Source organism: Zootermopsis nevadensis, unplaced genomic scaffold (genome assembly GCF_977971745.1).
Source record: "Zootermopsis nevadensis isolate Lab colony 2312 unplaced genomic scaffold, Znev_1.0 Znev_ptg000010l, whole genome shotgun sequence".
Lineage (NCBI taxonomy): Eukaryota > Metazoa > Arthropoda > Insecta > Blattodea > Termopsidae > Zootermopsis > Zootermopsis nevadensis.
This window is the reverse complement of record NW_028259142.1, coordinates 13,925,708-13,938,386: the sequence shown is the minus strand read 5'-3', so window position 1 is coordinate 13,938,386 and position 12,679 is coordinate 13,925,708. Positions and strand designations below refer to the sequence as shown.

Sequence of the window (12,679 nt, the reverse complement as noted above, 5' to 3'; positions counted from 1 at the left end):
GACTTTCGGTTTCCTATCCAAAAACGTAAGATTAAAACACTGGTACATAAACAAATAATGTGCCTGTTGTTTTGTAAGAGCGTTTCGACTAGGTCTCTCACCTTACTTGCCGATCACAGATTGACGGCAATTGAAAACAGGATGCTAAGGAGAATATTTATGATAGGAAAAATATCTGCATGATGAAGAGTATAATAATTTTTACTCCTCGTCCAGTATTATTATGGGGTTCAAATCGAAGATAAGATGGGTGGGACATGTAGCACGCATGGTACAAATAAATCCATGTTAAATTTGTAGTCGGAAAAACCTGAAGGGAAGGAATCACGTGAGATTTCTCTCCTGTAATACTGCGAACTAGAGCCGGGTTTTCTTAGCTCTTTCACATTAACGATAAGTCAACCGTCTTATCTGGACTAAATTTAAATGCTTTACAAAGTACGGCATAATTCACGTTTGGGCGAGTCGTTGATCTCATGAACCCTGGGTGGGGGAAATAACAGAGTTTTCCTCGTTCCCGAACAAGCTGGCCACCGCAAATTTGTCTATTTCTGTCCGCGGTGTAAACGAAACGTGGGAAGAGGTGGAACTTTGACTGTGACATCCTCAGATGTTACATGACTTAATACAGAATAGTAGTGGAATAATAGACAGGAGAAAATGTAAAACGAACCGTTTCCCACTGACTAGTGTGAAAAGCCCGTTGCAATTCAGAGGAAAATGATTTATTTCGTATCTTCGTCCCTCGCCATCTTTTTCTGACTTCGATCTCCTTCCCTCCAAAACATGCCGGCACAGAATAGAAAAAGTGCTACTCGTTACCTTATTTGAACGTTTTTCGCGCTCACTGTAACAGATCATAAGCAAGTATGAGAGCACGACCTTAGCCTAATTACAGGAACGTATATATAAAACCTGATTTTCCTTTGATGTGAAAAATATGTGTCATGGTTACTTTACAAATCGTGACTTTTTTAAGACTGGTTTCTGAACGGAGAAAAAATGCATAATTTTAGGTCAGTACAAGCTACATGCTTTCCCTCCCTTTTGTATGAATGTACACATTTTTGTGAAACTCAATAGGAAGGTCAGTTGGTCATTCAACATTCACGTTCCTACACTAATGAACAAATATGAGGTGGGAGACGTGATACACAGTATGAACTGTATTTTACTGATGTGGAATTGGATCCAGTATCAAGTTCGTGTGAAGATTTAGGTTCCATAAATGACAGGGTGTTTCTTAACCATCAGAGTGACTATAAACTTCTAAAAACGTATTTTTCAACACACAATGATTCAACAAACTTGTAATTTATTTTAATATCTCTGCAATCACTATATACAAAAACTTGAAAGTAAAACAGTTGGTCCAATCCAAGCTTGGAAAAAGATGTGACTTATATTTATGAAAATATGGCAAATTTCACGTGCCTGAATCAAAGTTACCAGAAAAATATCTGGACCTAAGAAAGATTAAGTAAGTGAATAATTTAAGATAATTTACAATGAGGAATTTTGTGATTTCAGTTCACCTTGTAATGAAAAGTTATTTTAAATTGATTTCTTTGGTCACTTAAGTTAATAGAATATGTTAAGATTAATCTATGTTGGTGTTCCAGACATAGTCCATCAAAACTGCAACAGGATATTAAAGTGAAACTCCTCAATTCAAACCCAACTTGTAAGATTTGAGGTTTTCACAGCGGTGAGTATGAAGATTGCCTCCATCATCTATGAAACGTTGGTAAACATCGACCAGACTACACAGCGCAACAACCCAGAAGACGGAAATCTTCAAACCCAACTTATTATTCATCATTATCAACCTTTGCTTTCAATCATTACAATACATTGCAACACAGCCTCATACTCCTGAATAATCATGATATCCAATTGCACCAAACAACTACGGAAAGGTCCAAGAAGAAGCAGCATTTTAATATTTATTATAAGAGGCATTGTGGACACAGCCAATAACACACACAGCATCGTCAAACAGGTGAAGCCCTGTAGCACTTCAGAACATAATGTTAAACATGTACTATAGGATTTAAGGATGGGCTGTGGGCCAGCATTAGACCATGGACCACCAGTTGAGAGAAACTGCTTTAAATAAAATAATATATTATCCTGAAGAACAGTCCCATGGCTACAAATCAGGAAGGTGTTTTAAATAAAGGACAGAACCAGTTGAAATAGTCTGTGTCTCTTGGTCTGAAACGCATTTCTGAGTTCCCACCATATGAGAGTCGGTTGTATTTTGTAACAGCAGGAAGTCCTGCACAATTCCAACTAAACTACTCTTTTCTGTTGTACCATCACCATAACCATCAGGAACAAAATTTATGCTATCATTAACGTAACTTTCATTCTTATCACCATTATTAATGATGCAACTGTTACCATTACTTTCTTCACAGTTGCTCTGCGATACCTTATCACTGAGGCACAATACAGACATTCTTTTCCTGTATTTGTGGGCCCTATCCAGTAATGTTGCCATTTCATTTTCTTTTTCTGCCCTCTGTTTGTCTGCAATCAACATCAGTTCTTTCTTCCACTTTTGAGCCATGTTACTGATCTTTGTTACTTCTGTTGCACTTTCGCAAAGCACATTTTCATCTTGGTTGCAGTGTTCAGTTATATTATCTACAACAGAGGAGATGGCTTTCATCATAAGCTCATGTACCACGCAATTCAATTCTTTTTTGAAGCACCCAATCACATGAGGTGTCAGAATCAGTGACGCTGATTCTCCTACTTCTTTCTTAAGAACTGTCAGAAGAGACACCTCCAAATTGTATTCTATATCTGTGTTAATCAGAGACATATGAAATTCTGACTCATTACCACACAGTATTTCTGATTCCGTATCAGAAACACATGACTGAGAGCGTATTTTACGCAAATCCATGTGCCTGTGATCATGACTTTTAGAGTCAGTCTTTTCACTGATAGAAGCTGCTGTGCTATTTTTCACTTCATAATGTGCTTTGGTAGTTTGGGTCACGGTCCTCTTGTTTGCGTTACTGTTATCTTTCAAAGAATCTGTTTTAACTTCACTTTTTGGTTCCAAAAAATTTGTAATTATTTTAGCATCTTCTGTTGAATCCATAAATGTTTTGCTAGCTGCTGTCACAGTAAAATTATTTTCATTTTCAAAATTTGCAACTGCTGCGGCTGTAGTTGCTGTAACCACAGAATCGCTTTTTTTGGTTGCAGCTGTGGCAATACCAATGATTTGTTTTGAAGCTGTCACTGAGGAAGTACTTAATGCTGTCGTCACTATACACTTTGTTTCTTGATTTGCAGTCATATTTTGCTTAGTAATAGCAACAAAGCTCCTTTCTTTGGTTGCAGGTGTTATAGCACTGATGTTTAGTGCTGAACCTTGAACTATATTACTTGTTGCTGTGGTTGCAGATAAAGTGCTTTGTTCAGTGGTATCACTACTAACCACTTGGTTAGCATCAAATTTACTTGCAGTGGAACCACTTAATTCTTTCTGAGAAAGTGTTACTGCTGCAAATTCATTTAATACCCTAGTACTGTACGAATCATATATTTCCTCTTCATCTTCAAATTGCTGTTTACCTTCATCAGGTAACCGCTGTTTGCCAAGTTCCTGAACCTGAAACACAGCACAACACTGCATAGCATCGCCAATAAATGAAAATATGTAATAAGTTAACATGATTTATAGACTTAAAGAACATTAGTACAATTAATTATATGTATGATATTCATCATTGATTTAATGTATCTCAACCTTCAAACTTAAAACTTTGCATATCGTGTAGTGTATTAGAATATAAAATAAGCAAACAAACAAACTATTAAACACTATAAAAAAGACACTATTGCCATACGCGTTTCAACCTCAAGAGGTCATCATCAGTGGCAACTGGGAAATTAATTCATTTAATCAAAATAGTTTAAAATTGGTCTAAATATGGTTTAGAAAACAAATAATTAAGTGTAATATTTTACAAAAGTATATCAAGCAACACTACACTAGATGTTGGCTTCACAGGAGTAACACTCACGCTTCGTTGGAGTTCACAGGTACGGACAACGCGACAACAGTTCGCTGCAGACCAGCTACGGCCACAGGACCATCGGATCAATAGCTAAGTGCAGAGTTCATCTCCTGTGAAGTGTTGCTTGATATGCTTTTGTAAAATATTCCACTTCATTATTTGTTTTCTAAACCATATTTAGACCAATTTTAAATGAATTAATTTCCCTGGTTACTGATGTTACAGAGGTGGCTGCTGCTTCCTTCATCAGGACGATCATCCTGATGATGGAGGCAGCAAGCAGCTCTAAAATGTCAGTAAACGTCTACCATACTATATGGTGCGACAACCAAGAACACAGTCTTCTTCAAAACTACAACAAACCACACAAATGTTCAGTGTAGCTCAGAGTTTTTTGCTCAAATGCAAATTTAAGAAATTTATAGGTCCTGTGGCCATCTTTCTAAGTTTCATACAGAAAGTCATGCTCATACATTGTTTTGTGATGTCAGTAATTTTATACTGCAGTGATCAATAGACATGAATACAAAACTGCTCACTTCAGTTGAGTTACAGTCAGAAACAGCTGTTGATATTTATAGTTTACTGTCGATATAATTTAATGTCCCCAAAGAATAGAGTTGAAAACCATAACAAAAATAAACCAAGAATTAATAACTTAATAAGACTGTTGAATAAGGTCTCACAGGTTAACACTCTGTAATCTTGTAAGTAGTTAAAACATTCCTCTGAAATGTTGGTAATGACCTATAAGACTACTCAACAAGACAACCAAGTTGACATATTCACTGCTGTAAGAACCATGAGTCTAAATTAATGGGAAGATTTCCAAATGTATATACTTACGATTGTTGTCAAAACCAATGGGTCAATGCCTCTTTCCCTGCAATACTTCATTATACAGTTTGTTCTCTCTCTCAGGCTCAGGCTGACAGAATCACGTGAGCCAAACCAAACACACGATGCTTCACTTTTAACATCCTCTGATAACAGGAAACTCATTTCTTCACCTGTAAAATACCAATACTGTACAGGTAATTTCCAGCTCTTAATAATAGACAGACTCTGATTTAGAGGCAATCATATACATAAATACATATTTTTCTGAACCACCATTACTGAGATTCTGGCTAGTGTTAGTTTGTATAGGTCCCATTGTTATTAACATCTGGAGTCAACTGATAATTCAGTAGTTCATCAAGACCCTCCTGTCACTTCATCCCTGTTGGGTTCAAACATTCTCTTAAGCACCCTGTTCTTAAACACCTCCCCTTAACCTGAGACCAAATTTCATATCCATAAAAAACATTAATCTTAAAACTTTGCATACCGTGTAATGTATTAGAATATAAAATAAGCAACAAACAACTATTAACATTATAAATAATGTCTTTTTTATAGTGTTAATAGTTGTTTGTTGCTTATTTTATATAAAAGCTTGCAAAATTATAATTTTGTATATTTTAACCTTCGTGTTTCTGGATAGCAGAAGAGAAGAAGAAAGTTTCATTTCTGCCTACATAGTGCTGAATGATATAATGATCAATGAATAATGAATTGGAAAGGATATGGAAGAAAACAGTCCTGGCCTAATTTAAGGAACTAAAATGCATTTAACTTTTACACGCAGACAAATTATAATATAACTCAATAGAAATTTATTACATATAAAATGAAAAGACTTTTGTTTGAGAATATTATTATCATGCTCATATTTAAGAGTGAAAATCATACCTGTTCTGAAAATCTGATCCAACCTCAACCCCTTCATGGGTACTCCAAACAGGAATGCAACGTCACGATGAAAGAACACTGTATCATTACACTCTGCACTTACAAGATGTGCAGCTTCAATGCCCACAAAGCCCAGTTGGCCTTTCATAGTGCAAGTTTTTCCCTCTGACTTACGAGTTCTCTTACGTTGCTGTTTCTTTTTTTTAGAGCTCGTACTTGACAACAAAGCATCATCACCTTCCATCCATGCATCCCATGCCGACCACTCAAACTCTTTTCCTGATGTATTTTTATATACTTTTACATATACCGTATCCCCCTTAGACACATAAAGGCTGACAGGTTCATCTCTACGCAGTTTTCCTGCGTGCTGGTTGGGCTTAAAGGCTTGGTTGAACACAAAGACAAGATTCTTAGAGTCATCTATTTCCACCACAAAGGCAAATGGACATCGCATTTTGATTACTGTTCCTCTATACACTGTATGATCAATAAGTTTTGCTGTGTGATGTGTGTAGGAAATGGGTTGAGAACTTGAGTTCGATTCCTGCTTTCTCGACACCCAAATATTGATACATTTAACGTTTCTCACATCATCAACCTCAATGTCAAAATAAACCACTCTGCCTTCAGGAAAGTAACTTCTAAAACCACTCCCTTTCTGTACTACAGAGAATTTAACTTCATCCTCAGTAAATGTAACATCGCCATATACCTTATCCCTGAAAACAGCTGTTCTGTCAGACAAAACTTTAACAATGTTGCCTGTTCTTCCTCTCAACACCTGAACATTAAGTGGAGTTTTGTCAATCTGAACAGAAACTGAATCTTGTTTAACTGACATATCTAGTACTAACACGCATGCATATGATTCTAGCCCAGTCTTTTGTTCAGAAGACAATAATGTCTAACTTAACATACTTTAGACATGTCATTTTTTTGTTTTAAAGGTTCAGTATTTGGAAATGTCTCACAAGTGTTTAGATCTTTGTATCTTGTTTGGGAATAATGGATGCAAGTTCCTTGGTTCAGATAAAACCTGTGCACCTTCTTATTCACTTTCCTGGACACACACCATAGGGAAAATAACTTCTTGGACTGCAGGCAACAAACTCAATTGACTCTTTCAGACAAATAAATCACGTAACAAACCATACATTACAGGCAGTTATACTCCCATTACATCCTGAAACAAAAGTTCTATGTATTAATATGACAATTTTTCCTTCTATAAAATTGAATACTGTGAATACAAGCAACACAAGCCCTCAAAATGTGTTCACTCTTAAAGATTCTCAAGTGTCAAGAAACATCCTATCCTGAAAAATAACAAGAATCCTGTATCATAAAACATTACCTAGTTACAATCAAATAATTTATAAAATATGGTAGCACATTTCATGTTAGTTTTCATGCTCTGGCCCCTCAAATAGTTATGTGGCTCAAGCATGAAAATCACATCAGACACTAGCCAGAACAGTCAACGATGAAGACTTCTGGTAAAAACTTTAAATAATTCAGTACCTCAAACACACTATGAGGTTATGTTCAGACTGAAGCAAACCATTCACTACACTCGGCCCCAAAGTCTACAGTCATTATTTATCTTATACTACAGAATTAATCTCTGTTATTAAAAGTCTGATCATTAACTTACTTCACACATATTATAAAAAGAGATATATTAATGGTCTCAACATGTGTGTTATTAACTTTTGAAATTACTGTCTGTCTTTCATACACCTTGGTATAAAGATAATGATATCAGACCATTTGACATTTTAATATTAATTAAATTAACTGTATTTAATTGTATTGTTCTCATCAGTTATAAGTGACAACAGCAATAAATAACATATTTGGAGATAACAACTGATGAGTCACCGAAGTGAACTTTGGGATTTCCCCAAGTTTCAACCTCTGGTCTCTGACGCTTTTAAGTAGAATTTAGAAGTATCAGCAAACTGTTATTTTCTTGTGTCATAAAATGTATTACATAATTGTGGAAAATTTATAGGCGCTTATAGATGTCACGAGTCTTTCAGCAGAACAATAGTAATATATATATCATGCACGGTGTGTAAATGTGTCACCCCCCCCCCCATTCCGCCTAATGTAGCATTGCACGCTATTATCTAACACAGTATAGATCACAGAATACCAGTAAAATATGCGGATATCCTCGGTGGTCCTGCAAGTAGCCAAAACGGATAACAACCTCTGTGTTCCACGGACGTACAAAAATGAATAATTTGCAACGTAGCGTGTAGCGCATTGTGCTGCCATCTCTGAAATCAATCGGTAAAAATGCTTACTACATGTAAAACTTCGTCATTGAGCGAGTACATGTAAACAGGCTTATCGGTATCGTTTCACTTGTATTCCTCAGTTGAAGATAGTTTCTCATACAAGTCAAGTTTTGTTTGTTTGTCATCAGTCTTTCGTTCCACAAAAAATAACATCAGCTCGTGCCGGGACCCGGGAAGTGACATTTGCATTCAACTTCGTCACTAAACGTGGTGAACTCCTTAATTTGTACTTTCAACCAGATGTTGAGGTGATCAAATCAAGAAGATTGTGATGGACTGAACATGTATCCTGTTTGGGAGATTTTTAAAATAAACATAATAAAATAATTTTAGTCGGAAAGCCTTTTGAGATGAGACCACTTGGGTACTGGCTGGATTCTATTGTCAGATGAAGACTATTGTGAATGAAATAACAAACTTTAAGAGACGTGAAATTCCTTGACTAGTCGAAAGTATCAGATTGTCAAGAAGGGGCCGGCTCCACGCATATCCGAATGATGTCCAAGTCTTCCTTTAGTTCAGAATAAAACACTCAAGCTACCTGCTAGGCTAAAGAAACCTAGCTAGCTAGGATCCTTTCAGTAATAAATGGATAGTTATTGTACAGTCAAGATTCGAACGCAAGCTACACAGTGTTGCTATTGATATTAAAAGGCGCTTGCCGCGATGAAATATGAGCAGGCCGGTTGTGTAAAGCCAGGGCTTTGTTGAGCAGATAGATGACTATGCTTATCCCACTCCACGCGAAGTGCGCTGTTTTAAAAATCTAACCACTTTTCTGCATTCTGTTTTTTCTCTTTTTTTTAAAAAAATAAACAGTGATTATTTCCCTAAACAGTATCGACCAATTTATTTTAGTGATGGAGGTTCTGTGTTTTGTTTGAGGTACGAACTGAATTTTTAAATATTATTTACAAGAGCTTCGGGTTTCGATAAGTTAAACGAATGTCGACAGCGCGTGCGATTATACCAGACTCCATCGACTGCGAACTAATAAGCCTTAATGCCAGTGCCAGTTTTTCGTTTTCCTGTAACATATCTGAGGTCTCACAAGCGAAGTAGTAAAGATGCTCCTGACCCTATTGGGTTTATCTATAGGCTAGGCCAGAGGTTCCCAAAGTGTGGGGTGCCCCCCTGGAGGGGCATGAGTGGTTTTCTGAGGGGGGGCCTGTTGTTTGTATGAAAAACTTTTTAACGAAATATGGAGAAACATTTTTAACATCCTTTGCTTGGTTGAGGCAGTTTAGTTGTCTTACAGTGCTGTAGAATTCAGAGCGTATATTTTATTACAGTTTTTTTAAATTAAATGCATTGAATAATATATACTAAACTATAAAAAAATGTATACTCATAGCTAAATTTTATGTCAAATCTGTTTTGTTTGCACATTCTGGAAGGAGGGCGTGAAATTTATGAAATGTTTTAAGGGGGGAACCTCTGGGCTAGGCGATACTGGAACGTGAGTGTGAATGACCCAGCTCTCAAACCCACCTTTGCATTGTGCCCTCATAATTCAGATAAGATACCCAGGCATAACAAATAATTCAAGTACCCAGCCAGTTACAGTCTGTTTTTCTCCTTCATAAAGATGCAATTGTTATCATTACTTGAATGTTTATGAGACAATTCTAGTATAAGTTACAGAATTAATACTTAAAAATATCGCTTCGACGTTTTTACAAGAGGCAGAAATTTCGATTGTATTCTTCTCGGTCATGAAGCCGTGTAGTCTTGTAGGAGGTTACAAACTCACTGCCTCCATGTTCAGGGTATAACTGCTTTTAACTTGGTGGCTATTAGTCACTCCGAAATGTTGGTAACCACTACACAACTATACAGCGCCATAATTCAGAAGACAACAATCCATACCGATTCCACTGTATAATCAAACAACTAGCATTTTGCCAGGTGCTTAGAAAATACCATTTATCTCATTACAAAGTGTTGCAACCTATATCGAGAGAATTGTTTTGTGCACATTCTTATTAATTAATAATTAAGTATTAATAACAAGCAGTAATAGTTTTGTATAATGTTTCCAATTAAATAATTACGATACTTAATCCATTCTTCCCATACTAGAATAATAACAAAAAATTGGAAAATTTTGGATGTAGATTATCGATCGACTGTAATATCTCAGCATACAATTTTAACCCGATGTTTAACTGAAACATTTTGTTTCCCCAGTCAACTATTCACCAAATGCAAGAATGTGCTAGACAAAAACGATATGAATTAGTAAGACGTGTTACAAATACAGCAAAAGTTGTTGAAGAAAATGAGGTCTGTATTTTGTATCACATACAAATGTTTTATCTGATTAAACGTTTTTAAAAAAATTGATAAAATTCGACTTAAGCTTCACAAAAATTCGGTGGTGTAGTTTCCCTAAGTAGAAGCCTTGGTTCCAAAAGGGGTTGTGGAACTTTATTGGAGAACTGGCAATGGTCTAATTAAAGTATATACAAAATGATAAGAAGAAAGGCCACGAAACATAATCTGATATCATTTAAAATACTTCATAAATAACTCTAAATCCATTAATAATTATTTTTTACATTTCTAAGCCACATTTTAAGTCATCTTAAACTTATTCACATCAAGAAAGTCTCAGACTGAAATATTTCGGGAACCTCTGTTACATAGGAACGATACGAAACAAAATTAACATCTTTATTATTTCAATTCAATTCAATTCTTTATTATTTGTGTGCTGTATCAACAGCCTGGTGGCCAATTACAGATACAGCACAGAGATAAACTCACAAACACAGTAAAACATAAAAGGTAAAACAAGCAATATATAAAATACATTGATACGGAAAGTACACAGAAAATTACTACTAACTACATTAGGATATTTGTAAAATAACATGAATCAATTAAGTAAATTATGCTATTATAGAATATGATTAAGTGTGACAATTTTCGTCTCGAATATGTCCAAATCCCTGCAGACAACATTAGCAGCTGATGCGCATCTAGCAGAAGAACTGTTTTTGAACAAGGGGCTAAAACTGAACATAGAAAAATCTCTCAGATTCCGAGCAGGGATGCGGAGACCGACAGCTTCCAGAAGGGAAGGACAGCATTTAAAACCGCGGTAAACCTGCGCAAGGAACAGTGCATCACTGCAATGCCTTCTCTTACGCAGGGTCTGGAGTTTTAAATACTCTAACGCATCAGCGTAGCTGTAATGAACTTGGGGGAGGAAACGATAGTAGCAAAGGGCTGCAAACTTCTGCTGAATACGTTCCAGTTTGTTGGCATCAGTAGTCGTAATAGAATTCCAAACGACCGAGGCGTACTCGAGCTTGGATCTAACTAAGGTTACATATAACATATACAGGCAATCGAGAGAAGAGAACGAAAAGGTTAATGTGCGAACAAGACCCAGCAACTTAATACAATGTGAAAATATGTGGTCAACATGGTTGTGAAATCGGAGCTTGGAGTCGATAAATATTCCCAGGTCTTTAATGGTATCGGTACGTGTTATGGAGGAATGAAAAAGTTTGTAATCAAAGATCAAAGTAGTGGTTTTCCTGGAGAAGGAAATTACTGTAGTTTTACTAATATTGAGTTTCATGAAGTTAGCAGTGCACCAACCTTGTACCGAGTCAATGTCAGTTTGAAGTTGATTGCAGTCGTTGGGAGATTTAATGGCACGAAAAATTTTGATATCATCAGCGAAAAGAAGGCATTTAGAATGATTAATTACTTGGCATATGTCATCAATAAACAAGTTGAAAAGTAGAGGACCCAAAACAGATCCCTGTGGAACTCCAGAGAGGACTACAAAAGGAGACGAAAGAGTTCCAGAAACGCGAACCTGGGATTGTCTGTTGGTTAAGTAACTACGAAACCAGTGTACATAACCATCAGAGAGTCCAAAAGCACTGAGCTTGTTGAGTAATAGATTGTGAGGGACAAGATCAAATGCACTGCTAAGATCAAAATAAACAGCATCAGCTTGACCCTGGGAGCCAACTATTGGGTTAATAAAATCAAGATAAGTTACGAGATTAGTAACTGTAGATTTAGATTTAGTAAAACCATGCTGACAAGGATTTAATTTCGACTTTATGTAATGTGAGATATGATCATAAATAACAAGTTCAAATAATTTGGAAAAAGTATTAAGTATAGAAATGGGTCGGTAGTTACTAACAGTGGCCGAGTTACCTTTTTTAAAAACAGGAACTACTGCTGCCTGTTTCCATAAAATAGGGAAATAATTCTGTGCTAAACTTAGATTAAAGATGTGCTTGAGAACAGGAACAAAGATTTCCGAACAACCCTTTATAACAAAGCTAGGAATGTCATCAAGTCCGACAGATTTGGAAGGTCTCAGACGACGAATTGCTTTACAAATGTCCAATTCGGAGATAGGGGCTAAAGACAAGAAGTCAGAGGACTCCACAGGGGAAGGGGATACGCCTAAAGAGGTACTGTAGACCGACTGAAAATGCTTAGCAAATGCATCGGCAACAGAATGGGGTTCAGCCAATTTTAGTGTTGTCTGGACATGAAATGTAACTGAAATCTTTTCAGTAGTTTCAATGATGAATCATACGGAGAGACAAACGT

At 36.3% G+C, this 12,679-nt stretch overlaps 1 protein-coding gene across 4 annotated transcripts in view; it reads right to left on the bottom strand.

Annotated features, from left to right (window-relative positions):
- Positions 1-1,298: 1,298 nt before the first annotated feature.
- Positions 1,299-12,679, bottom strand: part of LOC147874260 (uncharacterized) — a 37,544-nt gene continuing 26,163 nt past the window's right edge. The window contains exons 1-4 of one of the 4 annotated variants that reach the window (XM_087346039.1): positions 7,939-8,065; positions 5,778-6,963; positions 4,890-5,053; positions 1,299-3,634 (exon numbers count right to left, since the gene is read on the bottom strand). In XM_087346039.1, the coding sequence (XP_087202165.1) occupies positions 2,153-3,634; positions 4,890-5,053; positions 5,778-6,621 (2,490 nt within the window). In that variant the 5' untranslated portion in view covers positions 6,622-6,963; positions 7,939-8,065 and the 3' untranslated portion in view covers positions 1,299-2,152. Of the gene's footprint in view, positions 3,635-4,889; positions 5,054-5,777; positions 6,964-7,301; positions 7,409-7,434; positions 7,889-7,938; positions 8,066-12,679 lie in introns of those variants that run through there. The other 3 variants (XM_087346040.1, XM_087346042.1, XM_087346041.1) reach the window with 3 other exon arrangements.